Source organism: Microcaecilia unicolor, chromosome 3 (genome assembly GCF_901765095.1).
Source record: "Microcaecilia unicolor chromosome 3, aMicUni1.1, whole genome shotgun sequence".
Lineage (NCBI taxonomy): Eukaryota > Metazoa > Chordata > Amphibia > Gymnophiona > Siphonopidae > Microcaecilia > Microcaecilia unicolor.
The window spans coordinates 226,754,442-226,766,763 of NC_044033.1; the positions used below are offsets into that span (position 1 = coordinate 226,754,442).

Here is a 12,322-nt window from a genome sequence, read left to right on the forward strand (position 1 = left end):
ACTCTAGAACTGATATGGGAATATTCAAAAACCAGTGTACGTGTTTATTATAAACCATACAACCAGAGACAAGAACTGAATTGCTCACGTCTTATATCAAAAGGGGAATATTATGTTAGAAAAAACAACTCCACTGTGTGTAAGTGTTCAAACCCCTTGGTTCTATAGTATCCAGTGTAAAAATCCAAAAGGTTTCACGCTGTAAAATTTTTCTGTTTAAATCACCTCCTCTAGTGGAGGGAATCACTTGTTCAATCACCATACATTTAAGATCTTCGATGGTATGATTTTGCGATGTCCAATGTTGTACCATAGGTGCTCCAAAATTTTGTGCAGTAATTCGTGAACGGTGTTCAATCAGTCTCTCATGTAATGGGTGAAAAATCAAATAATCTTTATCGTGTGTTACATATGAGACTACTCCACTCTCAATAAGCTGAAGAAGCAATACACTTGTATTCATGTGTGTTTAAATATTTTGTTATATTTCGATGCTCGACAGAGCACAGGCACAATTATTTCTAGGATAAGCAGCATAAAATCTGTTTTGCTGTTTTGGTATCTTCCCAGGTACTTGTGACCTGGATTGGCCACTGTTGGAAACAGGATGCTGGACCTGATGGATCTTTGGTCTCTTCCAGTATGGCACTGCTTATGCTCAAGTCTGTATTGTGACAGCATACACTGACAACAGCTACATAGAAGAGGAAATTCATACTGTGTAGGTGAGATTGTCAGACTGAGTTACCTTCTTCATCGCTCCAGTATCTTCTAACCTCTGAAATCAAACAGAGAAACAGAACTGTCAGAGCTCAGAAAATCTTTAAGCAGCAGTGTGACATACTTGAGAAGAGAAACTTACCTAGTTCAGCACGAAGAAACTCTACATAAAAATACAAAGAAATAAAAGTTAGAGTTGCTGGTTTGTAAAAATGTCCATAGCACTGTTTCCAATTGATTCCAGAAAAACCGTTTTACCTACAGAAATGTATAAATTACCCCCACAGGTGTCAGAGTTTGATTACTGTTCAGTCTGTCTCTGCTTTTATTAGTATACTCTAAGGGGTGGCTTCAGTAAATGGAAGCCAAATTTGGGTGCCGAAAAAAATCATCACCAAGTGCTATTTTATAAAGGACGCGCTCCCCTTATAGAATAATGCTTAATTGCAGATCTCGTACCTTAGTTTGAGTATCAAAGTTACCTTGCTAAAACTTGGTGTAAATTCCAGCACCCAAGTTGGTTATGGATCCCAGGAATTCTGCAGTACTGCAAATCTTTACGCTCCTGACCCACATGTGGCCATCTTATAGCCACAGCCCTTCTGAGTTGTGCACCATAAGATTTGTGTGATGATCTTTATAGAGTAGCACTTAGCAAGGTACACATACAAATCTAAAATGTTGCGAATTAATGCCCATATTATATTGTTAGCACCCAATAATTGGCGGTAATTGGCTCATTAACCAATTTAATTGCACATGCAACACAGGTTGCATGCTACTTTGGCTGCCCTTTTTAGAATATCCTCCCCTAAGAACCCTATTTACTAAGCCACACTGTAGGCACGATAGCATTTTTAGTGCATGCTAATGCTAGAGACACCCATATACCTATGGATGCCTCTAGCATTAGCTAACGCATGCTAAAAACACTAGCGCACCTTGGTAAACAGGGCCCCAAATGTTACTTAGGAACAAGTCAGAAGAAATCATAGACACGCAGGTAATTTCCAGAGAAAAAGTTATTTTCAGAAAGCAGCAGGTGTATTCTTTCTAAGTATTTTTCCAAGGGAAAAATCAAAGTCTGTCTTGGCTTTTGTTTTGATTATTGGTACAAATCTTATGGGTTTTACTACTACTACTACTACTTGACATTTCTAGAGCGCTACTAGGGTTACGCAGCGCTGTACAGTTTAACAAAAAGGACAGTCCCTGCTCAAAGGAGCTTACAATTGCATTTACAAAGGTAAAAGTGTGTTATGTGCAGAAATGGCCTATTACCTGCATATTTGCTTTTCAATGACGGATAGTGCAGAAGGCTGCCTTAACCTTAGTCCCTGAAGAAAGATTTTTGAAACCCGTGGAGTCGGGCGTGTTCAGGGGAAGGCAATCGGTTGGATGTTCTCTTTAAATTAAACCTTTGGGCACAGTGAGGCATTGAGGACACAGCACGGAAGAATATAAAGAAAAAAACAGATAAGTGCTGATTGATATTTTGAGAGTATTGCCATTGGTGAAAACTGTTGTTGATTTACATAATTTATTATTATATTTAAGGCTGGTTTTCACTTGGGGGCTGGTTTAGAAGGTATATCACTCAGAAAGTTGTGTGAACATACCAGTCTTTTAGCACTTATATGGTGTTGAAATTACACATAAAAAAAGAGTAACCCAATGAAAGAAGTGCTACACCACTAGGCAGCAGTGTAACTGAGTGCCGAAGATAGTGGGAATATCTGAGGGTACTCTAAACAAAATGAAAAAATATTTATTATGGCAATATTATGGAAAAAATGAAAACAATATTTATTATTTATTTATTTGTAGCAATTGTATCCCACATTTTCCCACCAATTTGCAGGCTCAATGTGGCTTACATTATGCCATAATGGCGATCGCCATTTCTGGATACAGAATTACAAATGGTATTGCATTAAGGCGAGTACATACATGGTGAAAAAGAATACATTATGGTATTGCATAGAGGTTCCTGAGTGATAGAGTAATATTGTAACATAAATTAGGTCATCGACTATAGGGAGATCATATTCGACATAAGAAGTAAAGTGGTAGTGCGCATTGTGTAACTTTCATTAGTAGCAGTGAGGTTAAACAGTCAAGTGACTAGAGTTAGGTTTGTCTAGTTCATGTGAAGTCTAGTTATTTGTATTTAGGATGGATCGTTACGGTATGCCTTCTTGAACAGGTCAGTTTTCAGTAGCCTTCTGAAGATTGTTAGGTCGTGCATTGTTTTTATGGCCTTCGGTAGTGCGTTCCATAGTTGCGTGCATATGTAGGAGAAGCTGGATGCATATGTGGATTTATATTTCAGTCCTTTACAGCTGGGGTAGTGAAGATTGAGGAATGTGCGTGCTGATCTAGAAGGTCTATAAGGTCTGACATATAGGTCGGAGCTTCCCTGTGAATGATTTTGTGGACCAGGGTGCACACTTTGAACGCAATTCGTTCTTTTAATGGGAGCCAGTGTAGTTTTAGGGGTTTGGCGCTTTCGTATTTCGTTTTCCCAAATATGAGTCTGGCTGCTGTGTTTTGAGCAGTTTGAAGCTTCTTAATGATTTGTTCTTTGCATCCGGCATAAATGGCATTGCAGTAATCTAGATGGCTTAGGACCATCGATTGTACCAGGCTGCAGAATATTTCCCTTGGGAAGAAAGGTTTGATCCTTTTAAGTTTCCACATTGAGTGGAACATTTTCTTTGCTGTATTTTTCGCATGATCTTCGAGTGTGAGATTTCGGTCAATTGTAACTCCCAGAATTTTTAGACTGTCTGAGACCGGAAGGGTGTAGTCTGGGGTGTTTATGGTGCTTGGTTTGTTTGTGTTATATTGTGAGGACAAAATGAGACATTGTGTCTTTTCTGCGTTTAGCTTTAGTTGGAATGCATCCGCCCATGAATTCATTATTTAGAGACTTTGCTTGATTTCATTTGTGATTTCGATTAGAACGTGTTTGAACGGGATGTATATTGTGACGTCGTCTGCATAGATGTACGGGTTGAGTCCTTGGTTGGCTAGCGATTTGGCTAGTGGTGTCATCATTAAGTTAAAAAGGGTAGGTGAGAGCGGTGATTCTTGTGGTACTCCGCATTCAGGTTTCTATGGTGTTGACGTTTTTGAGTTTGATATCACTTGATATGTTCTTGTTGTTAAGAAGCCTTTAAACCATCCAAGTACATTTCCTCCAATCCCGAAGTAGTCTAGGATGTTTGAGAGTATTTGGTGGCTGACCATGTCGAACGCACTGGACATGTCAAATTGTAGGAGAAGCACATTGCTTCCGGTTGCAATTAATTGTTTGACTTTGGTTATGAGAGTGGTTAGCACTGTTTCTGTGCTGTGGTTGGATCGAAATCCTGACTGTGATTCATGTAGTATTGTGAATTTGTTTAGGTAATTGGTAAGTTGTTTAGTTACCATACTTTCCATTAGTTTGACTACCAAAGGGATGGATGCTATTGGTCGATAGTTGGTTGTGTCATTTAATTTTTTCTTTGTCTTTGGGTATCGGGGTAAGTAGTATATTTCCTTTGTCTTTTGGGAAAAGTCCATGTTGTAACATGTAGTTCATATGTGCCATGAGGTCTGTTATGAAGCGTTGGGGGGGCGAACCTTATTAGGTCGCTGGGACAAATATCCAGTTTGGAGTGGGTTTTAGAGAATTTGTTGATTGCTTGAGTGATGGCTTCTTCGGTTAGCAAGTCGAAGTTAGTCCAGGTTCGATCTGCTGGGTGTTCACCGGGAGTTGGGTCCAGGAAGTCCATGAATTTTTCGTGATCAGTGGTGTTGAGTGGTAATGTGGATCGTAATTTTATGATTTTCTCATTGAAGTATTTGGCAAGGTTGTCTGCTGATGGGGTATCTGTGCTGTTTGTGGTAACCGGTGTGGTGTCTATTAATTTATTCACGAGTTGGTAAAGTTTGTGTGAGTCTTTGTAATCTGGCTCTATTTTGGTTTTGTAATATGCTCTTTTCGTTTGTCTTATTGAGTATTTGTATTTTCTTTGCAGTTGTTTCCATGCATTAAGTGTACCTTCATCTTTCATTTTTTTCCATGCTCGTTCAAGTCTCCTAACCTGTGTTTTCAGTAATTTAAATTCTTCGTTGAACCAAGGTATTGAATTTTGTCTTCGTGTGGTTCTTTTTTGTAATGGTGCAATTTTGTCTAGTGTATTCCTACATCTGTCGTCCCAGTTTAGTAGATAATGTTTAGAATCTGTTTGTGCTGTCCATTCATTATTGTAGATCTGTTGACAAAATGTTACAGGGTCAATTCGGCCTCTCAGGGTCAATTCGGCCTCTCATGGTGTAGGTTGTGGGTTCTTGCTTGAGGTGCGTACTTTTCTTCCGCCACTGTAGGGTGGAGTTTAGTTTGTAGTGATCTGACCATGGTATGTCTGTCCATTTTGTATCTGTTAGTATAAGGTTTAGGTCTGAGGATAGTTTGTGTGTGATGAGGTCAATTGTGTGTCCTTTGACATGGGTGGCTTGCATATTCGGCCAGCTAAGGTCCCATAGTGGGAGGAATTCCTTGCATTCACATGCATTGGTTGCATTAGGGTCTTCAAGGTATATATTTATATCTCCAATAATAAGTAGATTGGAGTTAGAAACACAGGTATTCGAAATGTAATCCATGAAGTGTGATTGGCAATCTTGCCAATTACCTGGTGGTCTGTAAAATAAGACAACGTTTAAGCTGTCAATTAGGGTAGTGTGGTTAATTCTAATTGAGGCGATTTCAAGTTCTGGTGTTATAGACTCGGCAGGTGTTGTAACAGTGAAGTGAGATCTGTAGATTAGTGCTATACCTCCGCCTCTTTTCTCTTTCCTTGTCCAGTGAGTAATTTTGTAGCCTGGGGGGCAGAGTTCCATAATAATGGGATCCTTGAGGTTGTGGATCCAGGTTTCACTGATGAGTAGTAGGTCGAGATTGTCTGCTGTGATCCAGTCTGTTATAATTGTTGTTTTATTGATTACTGATCTGGCGTTTATGTATCCTACTTGAACTATTTGGTATGAGTCCGTGTTTGTTGTTTTATTGATTTTGATTAGTTGTCGTTCCTTTATTTTAGTAGGATCAGTTTTTTGGTGTGTGTGTATTATTGGCAATATTCAGGAAAATATTAGCGTGAACTTTCTTTAGGTATTAGAGATCCTGGTTCTAGCAGTGTATTGTATCCCATTCATTTACCAGAGATTTGTGGATATTTATTGTTTCGTTCTCTAGGTAATTATGAGGGGCATAATCGAATGGCGCCAGCGAAATAGATTGCTGGCGATCTATTTTGGCGATGCCGCAAACAGCTGGCCGAACCATATTATCTTAAAAGATGGCCGGCCATCTTTTCTTTCGATAATACGGTTATCGCTGGGTTTGAGATGGCCGGTTTTGTTTTTCAGCGATAATGGAAAAAAATGCCGGCCATCTCAAACCCGTCGAAATCCAAGGCATTTGGTTGTGGGAGGAGCCAGAATTTGTAGTGCACTGGTCCCCCAGACATGCCAGGACACCAACCAGGCAACCTAGGGGGCACTTTTAAAATTTTTTTTAAAATAAACAAATAGCTCCCAGGTGCATAGCTCCCTTACCTTGTGTGCTGAGACCCCCAAATCCCCCCCAAAACCCACTCCCCACAACTCTACACCATTACCATAGCCCTTATAGGTGAAGGGGGGCACCTACATGTGGGTACAGTGGGTTTTGGGGGGGTTTGGAGGGCTCAACACTTACCACCACAAGTGCAACAGGTAGGGGGGGATGGGCCTGGGTCCGCCTGCCTGAAGTCCACTGCACCCACTAAAACTATTCCAGGGACCTGCATATTGCTGTCATGGAGATGGGTTATGACATTTGAGGGTGGCATAGAGGCTGGCAAAAAAGGTGTTTTTTTTTTGTGGGAGGGGGTTGGTGACCACTGGGGGAGTACGGGGAGGTCATCCCCTATTCCCTCTGGTGGTCATTTGGTGAGTTGGGGCACCTTTTTGAGGCTTGGTTGTGAAAATAAAAGGACCAAGTAAACCCGGCGAAATACTGATTAACGCCGTTTTTTTTTCCATTATCCGCGAAAGCCGGCTATCTGGTAGCCACGCCCATGCCAGCCCAATAAACACGGTTTATTTTAAAACTTCAGTTTGGTTCCAGTTTTTGGATAGCCTGGCTCATATTCCCACCTTTTTATTTTCATTTTATGCTCCATGGGATCTATTGAGTTCTCCACACGTGTGGATTCTCTTTAGACTTTAGCATAAGGAGAGGGATGACCAGCAAGAAAAAAAAGAGGTGATAGCCTAAGTCTCTGGTGAGGCTCCACTAATGCGTACAATTCTGGAGTCCACACCTATGGAAAGATATAAATAGGATGGAGTCGGTCCAGAGGGCGGGTACCAAACTGGTAAGTGGTCTCGGTCATAAAATATATAGTGATAGGCTCATGAACCTCAACATGTATATGCTGGAAGAGAGGCGGGAGAGAGGAGATATGATAAAGATGTAGAAATACCTCAGTGGTGTTAATGTACAGGAGGTGAGTCTTTTTCAAATGAAAGAAAGCTCTGGATTGAAAGGGCATAGGATGAAGTTAAGAGGAAATAGATTTAGGAAGAATCTAAGAAAATACACTTTTATGGAAAGGGTGGTGGAGGCGTGTTAAGGCTTCCTGGTGGAGGTAAAGGAGATGAACACTGTGTTGGAATTTAAGAAAGCGTGGTTACTGTGGAAGGGCAGACTGGATGGGCACTTTGGCCCTTATCTGCCGTCATGTTTCTATCTTGCAAAGTTATACAATTAGAAGTCTGCTTTAAAAAGAAAGCTAGGTGATAATCATGGAAACTTGGAAAATTTACTCCCCCATGTGATTTAGCACATTTTAAGTGCTTGGTGGCAATACGAGGGGTTTGTTTACCCACAAGAATTTGATAAGAGTTTTTTTTTTTTAATAGTAGGGCTGAATAATATCGGGATCATGCTAAGTGTGTAATTAATTTTTGGAACAATCCTCATTTTTATTGTGCCCACCCTTCCCCACCAAGATAGTTAGAGAAAGGACCATTTAGATATTAGCTCAGAGGCTATCTGGAGCAACTGATCAGCACTCAGTTGATCAGTATCCACAATGGTTAGAGCAAATAATATACCCAGGTATTTTATAGCATTGGGAGTCCATTTAAATAGGTGTTGCTCAACTGTATGTTTAAGAGATTGTTTAATGGCAACAGTTCTAAATTGGAGGCATTCAGCTTATAACCATATACAGCGAAGTATTTAGCAATGATATCTAATATAGTTGGAATGGATGAAGACATGGTTTAAATTAACACATCACATCATCAGCATAAGCGGATATCTTAGCAATAACTGCCCATTTCCACTCCATGAATTAGAGGGAAAGTTCAGACAGAAATCCAGAGAGGTTTAAGGGTGAGGTTAAATAAGAGGGAAGACAATTGGCAACACTGTCTAGTGCCTCTTTTGGGTTGGAAAGGGGAGGACAGAATTCTGTTGATTTGTAATTTAGTTGTAAGTGCAGAGTACAGAACTTTGATCATGTGAATGATGTCAGGTGAGAAACCAAACCATCTCAGTATATGGAAAGGAAGGACCATTCAACACGACCAAAGGCTTTCTCTGCATCTAGTCCCATAGCAACATAGGAATTGCTAGAGGAGTTAGCTTGCATTAATACAGTAGTAAATCGAGTGTTATCCGAGGAGTATCTTCCATACTTAAAACCTGTTTGATCTGGTTAAATTATTTTAGGTATGACTAATTGTAAACGGTCAGCTAAGATTTTAACAAAAATTTTAGCGTCAAGATTTATTAAGGACTAGTAAAAAAGCCCCGTTTCTGATGCAAATGAAACGGGGGCTAGCAATGTTTTCTTCTGTGTGCATGTGGGAGTGTGTGTGTCCCTGCCCTCTGGCCTCTCTCCCCTCCCCCCTCTGAGTCCTTCACTGTTACAGAGCCAGCGATTTGATTTCGTGCTCTGCTGTTTTCCTTCACTGACTGTGTTACAGAGAGGGCGGGGCAGACACTCATAGGGAAACCGGATATCTCGCCCCCTTCACACTTCCGGCTGGAGGCTTCATAGAACGTTGGTGTTGCCTTTTATATAGAGAGATAAGGGACGATAGTTTTGGACTGACAAAGGGTCTTTGATAGGCTTTAATAAAACAATAATGGATTCCTCAGTGAACGAGCTTGACATCTCCAGACTGAATAAGGTAAGTTAAAAAAAGGAGCACATCAGAGAGGCTAGTAGTGACTGAAATGTCTGGTACAATTCTACTGTCAGCCATTATGGGCCAGGAGCTTTATTTTTTACCATATCTTTCAAGGCTGAGGTAATATCTTCCTTTCTAATAGGTTTTGAAATACGCTTATCTTCCTGGGATAAGGTGGGGTGTAGTGATACTTACTTGTAACAGGTATTATCTGAGGACAGCAGGCTTCATATTTTTACCAGTGGGTGGACGCCACTCACATAAGCCCAGTTTGGCAATATGCCATAGAAAAAAACAAGAGCTTTCTGGAGTGCGAGCAATGCTTCAATGTGCATGTGCGAGTGCCTTCCTGCCTGCAGCGTGACTGCACCGGTTCAGTTTAATACAAAAGCAAAAGCATAAAATAAAATAATGGACACAACTCCAAGGGGAGGTGGGCGCGATTGTGAGAATATGAAGCCTGCTGTCCTCGGAGAATACCTGCTACAGGTAAGTATCTTTTATTTCTCCGAGGAAAAGCAGGCTAATATTCTCACATGTGGGGAATCCCTAGCTTCCAGGTTCACCCAAAACTACAAACATTGATCAATTGGGCCTTGCAACAGTGAGGACGTAACACAGATAAACCTGAAATTATATATAAACTAGCTGGGTGTGCAGCCTGGAATAGAATAAAATGGGCCTAGGAGGGTGGAGTTGGATTCTAGACCCCAAAAAGATTCTGCAACACTGACTGCCCAAACTGACTATCGCATCGGGTATCCTGCTCAAGGCAGTAGTGAGATGTGAATTTGTGGACTGAAGACCAAGTTGCAGCCTTGCAAATCTCTTCAATGGAGACTGACTTCAAGTGGGCTACTGATGCGGCCATGGCTCTGACATGATGAGTCATGACATGACCCTCCAAAGTCAGCCCATCCTGGGCATAAGTGAAGGAAATGCAATCTGCTAGCCAATTGGAAATGGTGTGTTTACCGATGGCGACCCCTATCCTGTTGGGATCAAAAGAAACAAAAAGCTGGGCGGACTGATTGAAGAGCTTTGTCCACTCCATGTAAAAGGCCAACACTCTTGCAGTCCAAGGTATGCAAGCTGCAGTCGCCAGGATGGGCATGAAATCGAGGAAAGAAAGTTGGCAAGACAATCGACTGGGTCAGATAGAACTCCGACACCACCTTCGGCAGGAACTTAGGGTGTGTGTGAAGGACTACTCTATAGTGATGAAACTTAGTATAAGGTGCATCCACTACTAAGGCCTGAAGCTCAGTGACCCTACGAGCTGAAGTAACAGCCACCAAGAAAATGACCTTCCAGGTCAAGTACTTCAGATGGCAGGAATTCAGTGGCTCAAATGGAGCATTCATTAGCTGGGTGAGAACAACGTAGAGATCCCATGACACTCGTGGAGGTTTGATAGGGAGCTTTGATTAAAGCAAACCTCTTATGAAGCGAACAACTAAAGATTGTACAGAGATAGGCTTACCTTCTACACGCTGACGATAAGCACTAATTGCACTAAGGTGAACCATTATGGAATTGGTCTTGAGACCAGACTCTGATAAGTGTAGAAGATATTCAAGCAGAGTCTGTGTAGGACAAGAAAGGGGATCTATGGCCTTGCTGTCACACCAGATGGCAAAAATCCTTCATTTAAAAGAATAACACCTCTTAGTAGAATCTTTCCTGGAAGCCAGCAAGACCTGGGAGACACCCTCCGAGAGACCCAAGGAAGCAAATTCTAGGCTCTCAACATCCAGGCCATGAGAGCCAGAGACTGGAGATTGGGATGTAGAAGCGACCCCTCGTTATGAGTGACGAGGGTCAGAAAACACTCCAATCTCCACGGTTCTTCAGAGAACAATTTCAGAAAAAGAGGGAAACAAATCAATCGTGGCCAGTAGGGTGCAATCATAATCATGGCTCCGCAGTCTTGCCTGAGTTTCAACAAAGTGTTTTACACTAGAGGTATCAGAGGTTACGCATACAGAAGGCCTCTGTGCCCCAAAGAAGAAGGAAGGCATCTGATTCTAGTCTGTCATGGGCCTGGAGCCTGGAACAGAACTGAGGAACTATGTGGTTGAGTTGAGTGGCAAGAAGATCCACCAAGGGGGTGCCCCATGCTCAGAGGATCTTGCAGGTTACACCCATTTTTAGATACCTCTTGTGAGGTTGCATTATCCTGCTCAGCCTGTCAGACTGGTCGTTTACACCCACCAGATAAGTGGCTTGGAGAAACATTTCATGTTGGCAAGCACAATGCTACATCTTGATGGCTTCCTGACACAGAGGATGAGATCCGGTGCCCCCCTGCTTGTTGGTATAATACATTGCAAACTGATTGTCTGTTTGAATTAGAATAATTTGATGGGACTACGATCTCTGAAAGTCTTTAGAGTGTTCAAGATCACTCAGAGCTCCAGGAGATTGATCTGAAGATTCGTTTCCTGGAGGGACCAGGCTCCTTAAGTGTGAAGCCCATCTACATGAGCTCCCTGTCCCAGGAAAGATGCATCTGTCGTCAGCCCTTTTTGCGACTGAGGAATTTGGAATGGAAGTCCCAAGGTCAAATTGGACCGAATTGTCCACCACTGAAGAGAGCGAACAAGCTCCAGGGACACTTGAATGACATCCTCTAGACTTCCTGTGGCTTGATACCACTGAGAAGCCAGGGTCCATTGAGCAGATCTCATGTGTAGGCATGCAATGGGTGTAGCATATACTGTGGAAGCCATGTGGCCCAATAATCTCAACATTAGGGAGGAGTGGCCTAGTGGTTAGTGTGGTGGACTTTGGTCCTAGGGAACTGGGTTCGATTCCCACTGCAGGCACAGGCAACTCCTTGTGACTCTGGGCAAGTCACTTAACCCTCCATTGCATTTATTATACGGGTCCTGGCTGATATTCCTCGGGATCCGCATATGTGTCTCATGTGAGGCCCAGTAGAATACTGACTAGGACACACATAAGCTCTGACAACCAGCACATGTTAATCAATGGATATTCAGTGCTAGTGCCCACACATAAGAACATAAGAATAGCCACATTGGGTCAGACCAATGGTCCATCTAGCCCAGCTCACAAGTACCTGGCAGAAACCCGAATAATAACAAGATTCCATGCTACTAATTGCAGGGCAAGCAGTGGCTTCCCATGTCTGTCTCAAAAGCAGATTATGGACTTTTCCTCCAGGAACTTGTCCAAAGCTTTTTTTAAACCCAGATACACTAACTGCTGTTAATATATCTTTTGGCAATGAGTTCCTCCTATTTGTTTTAAAAGTATTTCCATGTAATTTGATTGAGTGTCCCCTGGTTTTTGTACTTTTTGAAAGAGTGAAAAATCGATTCACTTTTACCCATTC

General features: G+C 41.9%; 1 protein-coding gene across 7 annotated transcripts in view; it reads right to left on the reverse strand.

Annotated features, from left to right (window-relative positions):
- LOC115466340 (butyrophilin subfamily 1 member A1-like) overlaps positions 1 to 12,322 on the reverse strand; it is a 331,994-nt gene that overhangs the window by 237,910 nt on the left and 81,762 nt on the right. For 4 of the 7 annotated variants that reach the window (XM_030197525.1, XM_030197524.1, XM_030197523.1 and 1 more), the window contains 2 exons: positions 863 to 883; positions 749 to 778 (listed from right to left, as the gene is read on the reverse strand). The exons of the other annotated variants lie outside the window; for them this stretch is intronic. In XM_030197525.1, the coding sequence (XP_030053385.1) occupies positions 749 to 778; positions 863 to 883 (51 nt within the window). The remainder of the gene's footprint in view (positions 1 to 748; positions 779 to 862; positions 884 to 12,322) is intronic. 7 annotated transcript variants of the gene reach the window in all.